The following is an 18,035-nucleotide window of genomic DNA, read 5'->3' on the forward strand; positions in this document are numbered from 1 at the left end:
TTTTTTATATTCCATTTTCTAAGTTCAAATATTTCATTTCTGTGTCTTATGCAGGCATTAATGACAAGTAACCTTCATAATGCATCAATTATTCATCTTTAAACTGGAGCTTCAGAAATACGTATATCTTTATTCTGAAGCTATTTGTAATTAAACATCATGTCCTTAATTAAGCTATCTTGAATTAGCCAGCAACTGACAGCTTTATCACGTTTGCTATAATGCCTATCCTTGCAATATTCAGTTAATAAATATTCTATAGAATAAATAATTCTATGTCGATTAACTTGCTTATGTTTGGAGTTAATCAAATCAATGAGTTGCTCACTAAGACCTCCCTATATATCTCATATTTGTAATAAAACTTAACATTTCTAATAAGATTTTTTTAATGTTTAAATTTGAATACACTTCAAAAATTCAGTTAACCATTTAACCACTGATATAGAGTATATCCCAACTGAGGGCAGTGTAACAGTGGTCCCTGGGATCAAACTGCCTAAGGGCTCAGATGCTAGCTCTACTACTTAACTGTAGCCACTATACTTGAGCAAGTTACTTAAGTTCTCTATACCTCAATCTTCTCGCCTTTATTTTCTTTTTGTATTTTTTTTAATTGGAGTTCGATCTACCAACATATAGTGTAACACCCAGTGCTCATCCCATCTTTAAAACAGTTATTATATCACAGTACCTACACTTCATAGGGTTTCTGAAAGGGTTATAATTAATCATCTCAAAAACATACCTCCTTAAAGGGCTTTGAAAGGCTGATTTGTACACATCCCACATAATGTCTTTAACTGAAATCAAAAAAAAAAAAGTATTTTTCTAAGATTTAAGTGCCTGAAACAATAAAAAAGCATATTTCCTTACAAAAAAAAAGCATTCAGGGATCCCTGGGTGGCGCAGCGGTTTGGCGCCTGCCTTTGGCCCAGGGCGCGATCCTGGAGACCCGGGATCGAATCCCATATCAGGCTCCCGGTGCATGGAGCCTGCTTCTCCCTCCGCCTGTGTCTCTGCCTCTCTCTCTCTCTCTGTGACTATCATAAATAAAAAAATAAAAATAAAAAAAAATAAAAAAAATAAAAAAAATAAAAAAATTCCTAAAAAAAAAAAAAAAAGCATTCATTTTGGGGCATCTGAGTGGCTCAGCGGTTGAACATCTGCCTTTGGCTCAGGTCATGATTTAGGGATCATGAGATCAAGTTCAGCATCAGGCTCCCTGCAGAGAGCCTGCTTCTCCCTCTGCCTGTGTCTCTACTTCTCTCTGTGTCTCTCATATAGAAAATAAAATAAAAAGTATTCATTTTATGGAAATAGTTTCTGAACCTGTGTTAAAATGTTACGATGGGAAACAAAATTAGTTTTGCATCTGTTCCATCTAGTATACACTTTTATTACAACAAAAACACTAAAGATTTCTGAAACATGTATTGCACCAGGCCTCAAACTACAAAAAATATACTGTTATTTCAACTGTTAAGAAGAAACTTCAACTACTGTAAGTCATAAATGTGAACTCTTAAGAAAATGTAAGAGAATTCAACAATGCTATCAATTGATAACTAGGAGCCTTGAAAAACATTTCTCAACTCTGGACCAGTCTCATTTATAAAGCGTGAGTGAAGTTATTTCTCAAAGTGTTTTTCATCTCCATAAATCTATGTGAGTTATTAGACATTTCCCTTAATTCACTGAAGTCTCATATATATATATATACACACACATATATATACACACACACTATGAATAGCATATATATACACTTATGAATAGCATATATACACACACACATATATACACACACATTTATGAATAGCATACATATACACTTACGAAATAGCATATATATATATATATATATATATATACACACACACACACATACACACACACATATATGCGCTATTTTGGTGGTCTTGAAGTAACTAAACTTAAAAATGCTTAAAGAAAAACACACACACAAAAAAAAAAAGAAAAGAAAAACACACCATACTTAAATATACTAAGCTCTATGACTTTAAGTAAGCAAACAATTGAGTTTTATCATAGACCAATACTAAAAACAGTTTATAATTTTATACAGTTTCAAAACCAACCCTAAACTATAAGGCATTTTGCACCCTAATTCCCCATTTGAGACTTTCAATGTCCTTGTAGCAACCCCTCATTCACACTAAGTACTGTAACTGAAAAAGTCTTAAAGATATCCTTCTCAAGGCAATTGCAGTTTCACAATGGGCAAGGCTTAAAGGAGAGAATATTTAAAGATGTAATGTTCAGCATCAGAACACAGATGAAGAAAATACTCTTGTGAGGTATGTTAGGGGTAGAAGAGAGTTAGGAAAATATGCCAACCCACACAAATTCAAAGTTGTTCCTTTCCTGATTATAAGGAGTACGTTAAGAGTGACTTGAGTTTAAAAGTCAATAGTTTGGAAAGGTTTTGAAAAAAAATCTTGAAAGAAAAATTAGTAAAAGTCCACGAAATGGTCCTTTGGAAAAAGGACATAATTTGTCTTTTTTTCTGGTATTAATCAATTATTGAGATATCTCTTATAAATTGTATGATATAAAGGTCTACATAAAGATATAAAACCACCAGCACACAAAGTAGTATTAGTCACTATCCTATTTTGGAGAACCAAATTTAAAACATTAATCCAATAACATCACCTTATATTGTACTGTTACTTAATAATACATGAATTTATAAGTGCTTGGTAAACTAAAAAAGCATATTAATGTAGTGTTATTATTACTGAACTGCTTTGCTCTTGCCTCTTCTTTATGCCAGTGGCTATTATAGATCAGTCATGTCATTAAAGAGCCTACAAATGCCAACAGAATTACAGATGAATATCCAAATGCCTTTATTACAGGGGAATTTTGTTTCAGAAAACAAACTGCTAGAAGGTACATTTTAACCAATCCACAGTCCTGCTCCTACTCCAATCATTCAGCTTTTTTCACTTATAGAAGGTGGGGGAGCACAACGTATAAGGGAGAACACTGGAGGGAAATTTAGCCCTATGTTGAGCTGAAGTCTCCTCCTAAGGATTCTACCTCTTAAAAAGTGGGATGAAACAGAATCCTGGCTGTCAGCACAGCTGATCATTCATCATTTCAAGCCTGCGTGCCCACTCATTCTTCTCGTTATGACGCTCAGGAAGCTAGATTATATATTTAAGACTTTTAAAAGAAACATTAATATTCAATCTTTTCTCTTTTCTTTTTATCATTTTATTAGTTTCAATTTGTAAACTGTAATGATGACTACCACATCTCCACCTTCATTTCTGAAGTTCCTGTATCTTTAACTTCCTCTAGAATATTTCCAATTATGATCATCCAAATTCAATAACAAATTCAAATAATAATTTTACTTAGCTTCTTAAAACCAAACTCAAAATCTTAAAATATTCACTGATGACTACAATCCACCCCAATCAATTGTCAAGCCCTAGCTATACCTCCATCTCTCAAATAAGCAAAAACATTTTGACTGTGCAAAGAACTGCATTAAGCCAAGCACTGAATAAGCATAAGACACTGTGTTCCTTTCCTTAAAAAATTTCAATTCAATAAAAGAGAGCTAACTGATAATGGTAATAATAACTATGATGTATCAAGTTCTTACTATATGTCAACCACTGTGACTAACCATTTTCATGCATTATCTCAAAAAACAACAACAAAAGAAAATCCCACCCATAAGGCAGATACTATGATCCCCAAATTACACATGGGAAAAATGTGACCTGCAGAGTTTGAAGTATACCAAGTCATACAGCTAGAAAAGCCTGAACACAAAAACAGCTATAACCACAAATAAAATACTACTGCAGAAGTACAAACAAAAAAGAGGCAACCTTTCCCAAATATATCTCTTCTGCTCTATTCCTACTGCCAATATCCTATTTCAGAATTTCTGCAAAGCTGATGCTGAGACAGCTGTTTAAAAATCATCTAGGAAGACCATTTAAATGAATATTCCTAGGCCCAGTCCTTCAGATTCTGAGTCACTGGGTATGGGGTGTTTCCCAGGCAGTTTTTTTAAGCCATACCCCTAACTCTTGTTCCATCTTCATTTGCCAGCTCATTCAACAAAGACGTGAGTTCATATCATGTGTCAAGCCCCATAACTTCATCCCAAATACCTTCTCTACATCTGATCCAACTGCATTCCATTCTGCAAATATTCTAAAAGCCCTGACAACACTTAACTCCTCTTGTAAAGGATTTTTATTTCTTATCAAGTAAAATATTTTGAATCAAAGCTCTGCCGACACACAATGAATACCTGGTACAGAAAGGGCACAATAAATGTTAGTTCCCCTTCACATTACATAATCAAGATTTGCATTATGTTATTATGTGGTCCTCAATTCAAAGGGAAGGAAGTGGTGCAACATATGCTAATAGGGCTAAACACAAGAAACAGCTACTCTCCCCTTTCTGCTGTATATGCTTTCCTTCCCCTGTATATCCAAATCCTTAAAAGGAGAGCACATATCCTACCTTCACTACAACTTCCTTGACTCTTCCTGACCACAATAATCTTACTATCTACAGAACAACTATTACTACCATAAAAGTAAATATTTTGGGGTGCCTGAGTGGCTCAGTCAGGCATCTGCCTTAGGCTCCCTCAGCAGGGAAACTCCTTTTCCCTCTCCTGATCCCCCTGCTTGTGTGCTCTCTCCCTCTCTCTGTCAAATAAACAAATAAATTCTTTAAAAAATGTATCTTAAGATTTAAGTGCAGAATCTTACCATCCTAATTTTTAAAAATAATTTTTAGCTAAATAATTTTTAGATAAATAATCTTATCTCATTAAGAGATAAGATTCTCGAGAGCATATTACATATTTTCATTATATTTCTGAGAGCGTCTAACCTGATAAGTATATAGTTAGCTTTAAGCTGACTTGGCAATACCACTTTTTCTACCTTTGCAAGTAATCATTAAGTAATATTCACTAATACTGCATTCTCCCTTTACAACATAAATGAACTCTCTCAAAAAAAAAAAAATCTAAATGATTCAAAACTGTCAAAGGCTCATCCTCTATGTAAGGAGATTATTATATAGAGGAGGGTCTCTAACACATTTATTTGCTACAATATCTTGGGCAAGTAGTTTTATTTCTCTAAACCCTAAACTTTTCTGTTTATAAAAGAGGTAATTCTCAGGTTGATGTGAAAAGTAAATGAGATAATATAAAGCATATAGCACTGGGCCTGACACGTAATTCTTAATAAATATTAGCTTTTAGCATTTCCTGATAAACAAAACCTAGAGAGTAAATTTTTTCTAGAAGTTCAATTTAAGCAAAGTGACAAGGAAATAAGCTAGGAATTCACATATCCACTAAATACACACACACACACACACGGACACATACATATATACTTGATATATATAGATACATATCACGTAAAAAAGATATGCACAGGAATTGTTTATCCAATTCATTAAATCAAATGCCTAAGACTAGGATTTATAATATTTTAAGTAAGAAGAGAATTAACTTTGCTAATAAAAATAAAGCAACATGCATAGTTCTGATAAGGGGCTCAGGAGTTTCCACAGTGTATTAAAAGAACACAGGGCTTCGACACAGAAAAGCTTAAGTCCAAATAGCAACTCTTATCACTTGCTAACTATATGCCATTAAAAAAAGTGTTTCTCTAATCCTGTTTCCTCACTTGTAAAATAAGGTAAAAATAACTGTCACAAAACTAAGTAACATACATAAAATCCTGGCCAGCAGGCCCTCCACTAGTGGAGCTTTCCATTCTGTACTTAAAAATAAATTTTTGAACTGTGTTTTACAATTAGGCTGAAAGTTCATTAGATACTATACACACACACACACACACACACACACACACACACACACCAAAGTCAGTATTTCAACATAAAATGTGCATGCAGGGAAAGAGACCAGTGGGAGAGGAAAGGAGGAAGGTTGTAGTTAAGAAACTGACTTCTCAACAGAAGACTGTTATACCTTACTTCACACAGCATGTAAAACATGACCCATGAAGGAATAAGAATTTCAGTGTTTTTTGGTAATAACAAGATACTGTGAATGCTTCTGCTCTTGAAGATGACTTGGAGAAATAGTGTTATTATCAAATATCATGTACAGAATTCATATAGGAAATATGAACTTCCCACTTATTCCCCCCCTCCCCCACTCAGTTCTTCTTCATTGGTTCTCGGGGAAGATTGGTTCTCAAATTATCTGCACTAATTGCTAGAATGTGGCCACAGTATGAATTATATAAACTCCTCATCCACTGACTCCAACAAAATACTTATGCTTACATTTTAAAATTACGCTAAGAAACCTGAGTCAGTTACGGAAATTCACTCTAAATCTGAGTATATCTAGACACCAACACACAGCTCTACAATAAGGTCATATTAACTTCTGCTATCATAATGGAAATAATTTACCAAAGCAGAACGGATCAGGTAGAAAAGACATAAAGGGGAAAAGGAAATGTCACAATGTAAAGTTCTGTAATCAAGCTGAGGCATAAAAAAAAAAAAAAAGTGTGTAAGGAGTTAGTTCCTTCATTTGAACGTTGAAGAAATGAGTGAAAATATGTGAAAAATAATTTAGGGTCCTCTAAAACTTTCCAAGTGTTACAATGTTATAAGAATGCTTAAAAAAAAAAAAAAAGTTTCCCTCACCAAGGTAGCAGATTGGAGGTCTGGAATTTAGTTCTTAAGCAACCAGCTAGCTCTACAATGAGAATCTCTACCCAAATTTTTTTCTACAGGACTGCTCCAATGCAGACAAAAAGTGTGTAGATATAATATCAATGCGAAAGAAACAGTTATTTCTAAATTATTATCAAAAGGAGTTATTTTCTTATACGATCTGAGCTTAGGTGATTATCTTATGTTGAGATAAAGGATCGTTGCTGCAGAATCTCTAACTTTAAGCCTGGGGATTAAGCTTCATGTTTCCTAAGGCTTACAGCTTTTCTTGTGGGAGAACACCAAGTTTCATAGCCGGCCACTTTTTCCAGTCATCTTTTTCCTAACTTATATAATGAAATGGAATGATCATCCAGATTCAGGTTATAACTCTTCATTTATATTAAGTGGGTAATTGTAATTACAGACCAAATAGATGAATGCATTCTCTAAAGCACAAAGGGACACACAAATTATAGGTGAACAATTTGCATCTGGGGACCACAGTACTCTGAAACATAAAACTCCCATGAAGGCCTTACTTAAATACGCTTATCGCAGGCTCAATCTCAATGAGCCATCCTCTATGTGCTAATAAAGCTGCAGGTATAACTTTCCAGGAGTTGCATTGGATAGCCACCACAAAGGACCAAGAAACCTTTAGAAGACCAAAATAAATGGAGCTCTGACAGATGGTAAAAAAGGTGGGAGACAATGGGGACTCCTAGTCAGTTCCATTTAAACCATGAGTGCCCATTAACCACCTCACCTTGTGAAGTAAAACTAATGCAATAAGGTAAAATATAGTAACGTAATAATTGAAATACTAAAACAAAAATAATCCTAAATGTAGACTGAAGCCCTTGGGTACCTCCCGGTCACTCAGCCTGTCTTTTAAATTCAGGGTTGCCCTAGCAGGAGGAGGTCAGCTAAGGACAGTCAACCTCAATGATTAATACCCGAATACTAACTCAAAAATAACCAGAATTTATTTCAAAAGGGGGAAAAAATGGAGAAAAAGTAACATTCTACTTGTTACCATTAGCACAATTATCTACACTAATTTAATTAACCCAATAATTTCTAAAGTATAAAATATTAATTATATAATATAACAGTATTTTTCACTTTAAGAAAACACAGTTGGACACCTGGGTGGCTCAGTGGTTGAGCGCCTGCCTTCAGCGCAGGGCGTGATCCTGGGGTCCCAGATCCAGTCCCCTGTCAGGCTCCCTGCATGGAGCCTGCTTCTCCCTCTGCCTGTGTCTCTCCCTCTCTCTGTGTCTCTTATGAATAAATAAATAAAACCAAAAAAAAAACAAAAAACAAAAACTCCACACTTGAAAATTCCTTCTCACTCAGGACAAATCTAATTTTAAAACTGACCTTAAGTAGGAAACTACTCCTCAATTGGATCGGGGGGGGGGGGGGGGGGGGGACCTGAGTCAAGAAAATTAGGATAAAAAAAAATAACTTTAATAAGCTGTCCATCAAAACAATACATTTAGAAGTTCCAAGGCTAAAAGTAGGCTGGTATTTCCCAAAGGAGAATGTTAATAAATCGGCTGTTTCCACACGCATGGCTGGGATTTTTGAAACTGTTACACTAACAAAGTCGTGAGTATGAAGATTAGAGCTTTTAAAAAAAAAATAAATAGAGCCGTTTTACGGGGAGTAAATGGACTGAGGGGCATACACAATCCTTGATGCAACGAAGGATGCTGGGTGGCAGAGGCAGGGAGGAAGGGCTGACTCCCCCTACCTGTATCATCTTGCGAATCAGGAATGAAACAATGTATCCGCACAGGACGGACGCACACGCCCTCCCAGCACGCAAGGTACGGAGGTCGTCCCACGTCAAAGTACAGACTATTTTCCATGGAAACAACAGTGTGCCAAGACCCCAAAGCGCCCTGCGGACTGGGGACCCCCCGAAACGCCAGCGCCCCCCGCGGCCCCACGCCCCCCGCGGCCCCTCCCGGCGCGCGGCCCCAGTGACTTTCCTAGGTGCTTCCCTTCTTCCTCCCCCTTCCCGGAAAACACTCGCACGTCTGCGTCCAAGTCCCTACAAACTGATGACGAGGGCCCGTAATTCAATCCATTTGAAATATGCTCGATCCTAAAAGTTCTAATACGAGGTGTTCAGGTTGGAAATGAAAAACTACCTTATAAGGCTATAAAGGGCTGAAAGCAGGAAGCGGCTTTGAGAAAACTAAGGAAGTTGCGGCGCGCTTGCTCACTAGGGGACTTTTTTTTTTTTTTTTTTTTTTTTTTTTTTTGAGGCAAGACGAGTTAACACATGACATCCTTCTCTCTCAAATTAAAATGTGCCCGTGGCTCACCGGTGCGAGCGCAGGAGGCGGGGAAGCCCGGGGGTCGGACGAGGGGGCGCGCGGCCCGCCCGGGGGAAGCCGCGGCCCCGGCTCGCAGGTTCGGCGCCCGGGCGCCCCCTTCCCCGCCCACGGCCCGAGCCGCGCGGGGTCCCCGCGACCCGGAGCACCCGCCCCGCGTCCCCCGCCCCGTCCGCTCGGCCCCGGCGCGCCGGCAGCAGGAGGCGCCGAGGGACCGAGGCTGAGCGCCGGGCCCCGCAGCGCCCGCCCGCCCCGGGGGACCCCGCCGGGACCCCCGCCCCCGCCCCCGCCCCCGCCCCCGCGGGTGACGCCCGGCCGCACCGCGGCCCCGGCCCCGGCCCCGGCCCCGCGCCCCACCCCGCCCCCGGCGGCCGCACCCCGCCGCGGCGCATCCCCGCGCCCGCGCCCGCGCCCGCACCCTCGCCGCCATCTTCCCACCTCCGCCTCAGTTTCCCCACCCTCCTCACCCCGTGCCACAGTCCACCACACAGGCCGGCAGCCGTCCCGCCATCTTCCTCCTCGCCCGCCGCCGCCGCCGCCGCCGTCTGCTCCGTGCGGATTGGGGCCGGAGCTATCTGACCATCCACAGCCGGGCCGCCCTCTCCGTCCGGGGGGAGCCGGGAAGCCGAGGCAGCAGCGAGCGAGCAGCAGGCTCGGTCAGCGGCTACCACTTCCGCAACCCGGGCGGGCAGGCAGTCCCCGCCCTGCCCCGCCGCGGCCTCCTCCCCCTCTCTCTCCCCTCCTCCTCCCTCCGGCCCCCACCCTACAACTTCTTCCCCCCGCGCCGCCTGGCCCCGGGAAGCCAAGATGGCCGCCGGTGCCGCCGCCCCGGCCAGGCCAGGCCCAGGCCGCCAGCGCCCCCCCTTCCGGCTCCGAGCGGGAGGGGCGAGGGAGCATGCGCAGTGGCGTGGCCCCGCCGGCCGCGGCGCCCGTCCCGACGTGGGCTGAGTCCGCTCCGGGCTTTCCCGGACGGGAGGGGCGGGGCGGGGAGGGGCGGGGCGGCCGGCGCGAGCGCCCGGGTCTCCCTGGAGCTGCGGGAGGCGGTAGTTTCCGTGACTCCTGCGCTCGCCACCGGGCACCTGCCCCCCGCAGCCCCCAGCATCTTCTCCGGGGCCCCGGGGAAGACGGGTCCTCAGCGGCACGACACATTCTCGTCCCTTGGAGACGCTGCTTTTCTGGGTGGAAAAGCGCAGGCAGACGCAGGGTGAGCGCTCGGGAGGGTTGGGGCGAACAAAGGCTTGCACCCCGGCGCTCCGCCTTCCTGCCCGGTTTCTAGGCTTTTGCACCTGTGCGTGGTGACAGTGTCTGGATTGCAGACCCCCGGGGGCAGGCCTGTCCCCCCGAGGATCACACCCCCCCCCGGGAGCACCTTCCACATAATGCAGCCTGCGCGAATAGTCCGTTATCCACAGCTTTCCAGGGATGACAAAGATTCCCTCGGCAGTTTAAGATTCTGCTGTTTTACCGGCAGGATTATGCCCATGACCAAGGACCGAAAATAATGATAATAATAATAATAAGGGAAAAAAGGGTTACATACTGGACAGCCTAGAACAATGGTTTTCAAATTTAAGTGTGCATCAGAATTACCTAGAATGCTCGTTAAAACCTTGATTGCTAAAAAAAAAAAAAAAAAAAAAAAAAAAACCTTGATTGCTGGGCCTGCATCCGCAGCAGTTTTTGTGTAGGAGAAGGGCCTGGTAACTTGCATTTCCAAGAAGTTCTCAGGTGATGGTCTGGGACCCCACCTGGGGAACCTAGAAGTTTAACAGCTTTCCACCAGGCTTGTCTTCTGATAAATCATCCATTTGCTTATATGGCTGAAATAAAAATATCTTCCCTAAGAAAGGATGTCTTATTCACAACAGTAAGTTGTTAGACTGGGCAGTGGGATGGAAAGTGGGTTTTTCATTCATTTGACATGTTAAGTATCGCTCACATACTCCATTATGGCAGAGACCCTGCTGCCTCTGAATAGTCTTTGGGCACAAAATACAGAAGGTCCCTGCTCTCAAGAGTTCACAGTTTTATGGGAACATATAAATTGTGTTAAAAGCATTAGCAGAGAGCAACGGGCTACAAGATACGGAGATGAGGGTGGGAGAATGTGAGGGAAGTAGAATATAGGGAAGGCTTCTCGACAAAGTGACATTTTAAAGGTGAAGTAGAAGATAGGGGAAAGGGTGAGGAGGAAGGGGAACCGTCCAGAAGGGGGAACAGCAAGGGTCAAGGGCCTGAGGTGGCAAAGAGCTTGGCCTCTTTCACAAATTCAAAGACCTAAACGGGTCCAAGTGAAGTGAGCTAAGGAAAATGCAATGGGAGGTGGAGCCCGGGAGTTAAGGAAGAATCACACCACAAGGATTTGCAGACTTCTCCACCAATCTTAAAGTTTAGGCTAAAAGCAGCCTGGAAGGCATCAAAGAGATTTAAGCAAGGAAATGTGGATGCTTTGTAGGGAGTGGACCCCACAAAGTAAAGAGTGAAGTGAATGGTCTGATAATACATTGTGTGCTATAAGTCAGGGATAGAATTATGTGAGCAGTAACACCCAGACGGGATCAGACAAGTGCAGAAGAGACAACGTAGGGGAATCATCATGACCAACTAGTGCCCAGCAATCCACAGCTACTCCTAGAAAATAGATAAATAATCCTCCAGGGAAGCTTTTCTCAGCAATTGTCTTCCAAGAAGTCCAGCAGAAATGGTTCTCTGTTCAGATGCATAGTTGTCTTTTCTTCCCCCCATTTTAGAAGATGCTAAATGGGGATTCTTTGCTGCCTTTTCCAACATCAGATATTTAAGGTCATTTGGGAGAATAGATGCCTGAAGATCTGCTGTGACAGAACAGAGACATGTGGGTCAGTTGGGGTAAACAGTTGTTTTCAGCATTAACGGTAGTAAGTCAGGAGTGAAAGGTTCTTACCAAAGGGGTCCCAAGAACAGAGGTCGCTCAGGGAAACCCACACTGGTGGATCCTCAAGATGGGTGCTCACACACAGGCCTTGTGTGGGTTGTCACAGAAATAGTTACATCAAGGGTCGAAAACTGGAGCATTCACACGATCCAAGCAGGTGCTATTATGATTGAAGAGGACCGTGACGAGGTGTGACAATAGGGAGACTCCACATCCACACCAAAGGCAGTAGAAAACTTACTATGCAGAGATGTAGACTCAGTATTGCCAGAGCGTCCCTTTGTTCCAGAAAATGGAAAATCTGGATTTTTATCTGTTGGTAGCTAATTCTCTGCAGGCTCTTTCTGACCTGTGGGAAACCAGTTTTCAACTTTTGATTTGGGAACCTGGTTAACATTTATATGTTGCATTCAAATATGCAGCTCATGTCAGACTAGATACTGTATCTCATCCACATGAGGAAACCTTCTACAGTGGTCTCAAGTAGTCAAGTCGGCCTTTTATAAAGGAGGTGATCCTTAGAAAACTTTGGAAGCTTCTAACCCTCGTTGGAAGCATTATTTGCACTGGTGCCTCATAATTTGTCTACCCAAACACTTTGCTTGCTTAACACCCTTCCTACTTCCTACTTGCTAGTGCCAAAATTGGTCAAACTCTAGTGCTGCTGCGGTTCAGCCTTCCTCAGCGGCACCCAGCCTTCAGATGCAAGTCCAGCCAGAGCATGTCTGACCACTTTGCATAGGCACCCTTCCTCCTCCAAATACAGAGAAGCAGAGGAGATCAGAACTCAAAGAGTTCACAGAGATGATCTTGTTAGACATGAAAAAGGAAAGCAGTGGTGCGTGGGTGGAGTTTTCCCCATACCCATTCTCACCTAATAGCACCCTGATTTCCTTTTAGTTCAGATCAACTGGTGCGAGTCACTTTCTAAACCTGGTCCCCAACATTTCAAGCATTTGTGAGTCTTGTAATATCCTTCCATGAAAGCCCATTTTTGATTAAATTGGTAGTAATTAGCTTTCATTACTTACATCAAATTTAAGAATACCAAGTAATAAACAAGCCCAGAGAATGTAAGTGACTTTCCTAGTATCTTAGAGAAAATAGGAAACAGGACCCAGACCAAAGCCCAGCTCTTTTCTGGGCTCATTAGTTGTAACGCCACAGCATTGTTTAATTTTGACTGATATACTGGCTACCAGCTACTATGAGGTTTCCTAGATTATTTGTGCTTTAAGGCCAATGTAGCAAATGTCTCTTGACCTTAAATGTCAAAAAAATTCACATATCACTCAATCTCCAATATTTTAAAATGGGAAATGTTATTATTATTTTTAAATCAACATAAGTACTTGCTGCAATGACTATTTGCAAATTAGCAGACCAATCAAATCCACAGAGAGTATTAAGGACAAATAGATAGTCAAGATGTCCATGCAGCCCAGTGGTCAGAGGCCCTACTCCAGGCAGCAAGTTAACTAAGTTAGTTAACTTAGTCAACTAACTTAGTGTATAGAGTGAGACCTGAACTTAGAATCAAGAGACTTGGGGGTGGGGGGGGACACCTGGGTAGCTCAGTTGGTTAAACATCTGACTTTTGGTTTTGGCTCAGGTCATGCTCTCAGGGTCATGAGTTTAAGCCCCACATCAGGCTCAGCGCTCAACACTGCTTGAGATTCTCTCTCCCTCTCACTCTGCCCCTCTTGCTTATGCACTTGAGCGTGTACGTGCTCTCTCTCTCTCAAATATATAAATAAAATCTTTTTTATAAAAAAGAGACTTGAGTGTGAATTCCTTAATCTATTTTAATCTAAATTTGCAGAAATAACTAACCTATGGGGTTGTTGTAAAGCTTGAATTTTAAGAAAGCATATTATAAATTATAGAATGATCTTATAGACAGAACAGGATGACTGTGGTTTAATTATAAAGCAATGACTCTTTTACTTATTACATAAACATACAGATTTAAATATCCAAAACTGTCCTCCTTATCACAGAAGTCTTGGGGTTTGTATGCTTACTCTATTAATGCTACCACTGTGCAGAGTATTTTTAGAAGATCTCCTATAGGCTTGCCTTCAGAACCCATGGCACATTCTTTTAAATATCTCCATTGGTGGCAAATCTTGGCCTTTTGTGAGTAGATTTGATTTTTGGAATTGGTCAAAAGTCATTTTTTCAGCGCCAAGTCCAATGAATAAGATGGCTGAACATCTAGAGCTATGGTTTTTAGTGAACAGCTTTGTGTGACTATAAAATAATAATACTGGTTTTCATAAGTGACTTATCAACTGCTGCTGCCCATGAACTTCTAAAAAGAAGTTCTGGAAAGATTTTACTCATTGGCCACATCCCTAGGATAAAAAAATGTTATAGTTATTATATGTTTAATTTCAAATGAAAATATATTTCATATGGTAATAATATCTGTACAGTGTTTGAAATGAGGTGAGATTCTGTGGGATTTTTCACTACCCTGTCTCCTTCACTACTGCAAAAAGTGAACAATTTATTTAAAATATAAATTAATTTGAAAGAAGATGTGGATTAGACTCCCTTGGCCACCCCCTACACACATACCGTATTACACACAAACCAAGTTCCAGATGGACTACAAATCTTTAATATAGAGTAAAATCCATATTCCTCACTGGGGTCTGCTAAGCCCATTGTATTCTGGTGCCTGCCTCTCTTTCCAATTTCTCCTGTCCCTCACGAGTTAGCCACTTCAGCCTTCTTAGACTTCTTCATACACACCAAGGCCATTTCTACCTGCATCTTCTCCCTGGACTTCCACTCTAATCATTAGTTATTCCAGAATCAATTTAAATCTCGCTCAGGACAGCCTTTCCTGACCACCTATTCCAAGGGAGCCTCGCCCATTTCCCCATGCTGCCATATTTTAATTTTCTAGTGAAATGCCTTGTTTATGTATTGGTTTATTTGCTTATTATCTATCTCTCCAATGGGAAAAACATGCCCACTAGAATTTGAAAAGGACTCGGCTCATAATAAGTGCACAACAAATATAAATGGAATTAATGAGTTGAATAACAAAAAAAAAGACAATATATTAGAATAAAATTCAGGAAAATATTTGTATAATCTTAAAGTGGGGGAGAACTCCTTAAGTAGAGATCCATAACCATTAATTGAAATATTTGGTTACATAAACAGTTGGATTTTCATTGGCTAAAGGTTTTTCTAGAAATTATAGATTAGAAGAAAATATTTACATTACATATAACAAAGGTTAATATTCTAAGAGTTAAAAACAATTTTTAAAAGTGCAAATAAAAATTTTTTTTTAAAAAGTGCAAATAATCCAACAGAAACATTGGGAAAGGCTATTAACACAAGGTCCCTACAGAGGAGTAGGACAATTAAAATGGACACATGGCACAGAAAAAGAGGCTTTTCATTGCTGATAGTAAGGGAAATACAAATTAAACAATGATACCATTTTTAACCCATCATTCACAACATCTAAAATGAGAAGAAAGGGGCTCCTGGGTGGTTCAGTCAGTTAAGTAGCTGCCTTCAGCTTAGGTCATGATCTCAGAGTCTGGGAATCAAGGCAGGCTCCTTGCTTAGTGGAAGTCCGCTTCTCCCTCTGCCCCTCATCATACATGCACTCAGGCATGTGCATTCTCTCTCCCTCAAATAAATAAATAAAATCTTTAAAAATGAGAAAAGAATATCCAGTGCTGATAAGTGTATAGAAAAATGTAATCCATTATACACTATTCCTGAGAGTGTGAATTGCCACACCTCCTATGAAGTTAGCCATCAACATCACTTTATTTATTTCTATGTATTTGTACACATTAGTCTTAGGAATCGCATTTTGGTGAATCCTAAAAAAAAAAAAAAATACTGTAAGAGGAGGGAGAGAAGATTATGATCATGAAGAATTCTTTTAAAAGACCTAGAAATACATTCTTCAAGTGCCTCGTGATCAGGTATATCTGAGGTTTCTTTTATTTTTTTTTTTTAAGATTTTATTTATTTATTCATGAGAGACACAGAGAGAGAGGCAGAGGGACAAGCAGGCTGTATGCAGGACTCGATCCCGGGTCTCCAGGATCACACCTTGGGCTGAAAGCGGTGCAAAAAAACCACTGAGCCACCCGGGCTGCCCTCGGGTTTCTTTTAACTCAGTAGAAGGGGAGCTTGGGTCTTGAGAGGAACTCACAATCTCTCCCATATGTCAGTAATAACCTACAGGGAAATGTACCAGAGATTGATATTTATGTTTTCTCCTTAGTAACAACACCTGGATTTTACTCAGGTGCCTATGTGCCTCCCTCCCCCAAAAAGACTACATTCTCAATCTCATTTGCAGCTGGTTGTGGCAGTGCTATTAAGTTATGCCAGTGAGATATAAGTAGAAGTAGTTAAGTGGAGTTTCTAGAAAATATCTTTTAAAAAGGCGTACTTAGAATACCAATCTTTTCCCTCCACTTTTCTTCTGGGATAAAATACAACATGAATAAAGTACCTTAAGCTTTAGGAGCTCTTCAGCCACTATGAATGCTTCACTGATGTTTATACTAGAAGCCATGTCCTAAGGAAAATGGAGCAGAAAAAAATGGAAGGAACTCAGGTCCCATATGACCCTGAAGTGCCATATTAGCCCTTGACCATCCACCTTCAGACTTCTTTTTCATAAAAGAAAAATAAGCCCTTAGTGGTTAAGCCACCGTAATTTGGTATTTTTAGTTATATCCAACTGCATCTAATTCTGATTGATAATACCATGTAATAATGCTAAATGCAAAAAGCAAGTTGCTACTGAGAAACTGGTATTAATATCAGAAGGATATAAACTCAAATGCTTATGGGTGATTAGTGGGTGATACAGAAAAGCAGACTAGTAAAAGTATACATAGTAGGGAATGGAGAGGACCATGTTAAATTGGAAAGTATCGGTAATATTTTTGCCACGTAGGCATGTAGAGCCAGATCTTTCAGTTTTTCATATTAAATTTTCCCCAATGTTTTGCAAACAAAATATTTTCTTTGCTGTATCTAGACTGCAGGCCACCAGTTTGTGACCTTTGATTTGTAGTGTGATCTAATATTTGGAAAAATACAAAAAAAATGGAGCGAATAAGAGAGGAGGAAGGCCCTATGGTTAACACAAAATGAGCAAACCTTTTGGAATCTCTCAAAGTAAGAAAGAGAGCTTAATTCAAGCCCAAGTTAGGATAGCTGCCCAGGAAACACGATCTTCACAGGGAAGACAGTGCCTGGGAGAATGAACAATTTTTAACAGAGCTAAATACTTTTCACATCTTGTAAAAGCTCAACAGATTATAGATTCGCGTATAGGGAAGAATCACAAATTTTATCATAAAGGAATGCACCTAGTGGGAGCATTGATGGATATCTCAAGGACAAGATGGTTTTCTGTTAGGCTACTCATTCACAAAGCAGATATACAATGGATGCATGGTGGCCATAAATCAGGCTTTGGGTTTGAATGAAGTTTATGTATTATCATGCTGAGTTAGAAAGTTAAAATGGCTTCCCCTGTATATTATTAGGACTCATCACTATATATTTCTTACTCCCCCCTTTTCTGTGGCTTTGCTTTCTGTAGTGTCAGTTACCCAGGGACAGCCATAGTCCACAAGCAGATGAAGCTCCTAAGGTAGCTTCAAAGGTCAGTGGTAGCCTAACACTACATCAGAACACCTGAGTCATTCACCCACTTCATCTCATCATGTAGGCATTTTTATCACACCACATCATCACAACAAGACAATAAGATATCTTGAGAGAGAGATAATAATTACATAACTTTTATTACAGTGTATTGTTACAATTGTTCTATTTTATTGTTAGTCATTGTTGACCTCTGACTGTGCCTAATTTATAAATTAAACTTTATCATAGGCATGAATAGGACAAACATATAGAAGGATCAGTACTACCCACAGTTTTGGGAATCCACCGGGAGTCTGAATTTATCACCCAAAGATGGGGGCGGGAAACCTGATCTCTATGGTATAAGCATAGAGATGTTACAGAAGATTGCACCT

General features: G+C 40.6%; 1 protein-coding gene and 1 long non-coding RNA gene across 2 annotated transcripts in view; both read right to left on the reverse strand.

Moving 5' to 3' along the window:
- The window catches only part of ACTR3 (actin related protein 3), a 56,419-nt gene extending 46,551 nt beyond the window's left edge, over window positions 1–9,868 (reverse strand). The window contains exon 1 of the mRNA XM_041739660.1: window positions 9,539–9,868. Coding sequence (XP_041595594.1) covers window positions 9,539–9,582 — 44 coding nt within the window. The 5' untranslated portion in view covers window positions 9,583–9,868. The remainder of the gene's footprint in view (window positions 1–9,538) is intronic.
- Window positions 9,869–11,107: 1,239 nt separating this feature from the next.
- On the reverse strand, window positions 11,108–18,035 carry LOC121482062. The gene is made up of 3 exons (XR_005985510.1): window positions 17,932–18,035; window positions 11,995–12,334; window positions 11,108–11,902 (listed from the first exon to the last, which is right to left on the reverse strand). It is a non-coding gene; the product is annotated as an uncharacterized LOC121482062 (long non-coding RNA).

Source organism: Vulpes lagopus, chromosome 24 (genome assembly GCF_018345385.1).
Source record: "Vulpes lagopus strain Blue_001 chromosome 24, ASM1834538v1, whole genome shotgun sequence".
NCBI classification, from domain to species: domain Eukaryota; kingdom Metazoa; phylum Chordata; class Mammalia; order Carnivora; family Canidae; genus Vulpes; species Vulpes lagopus.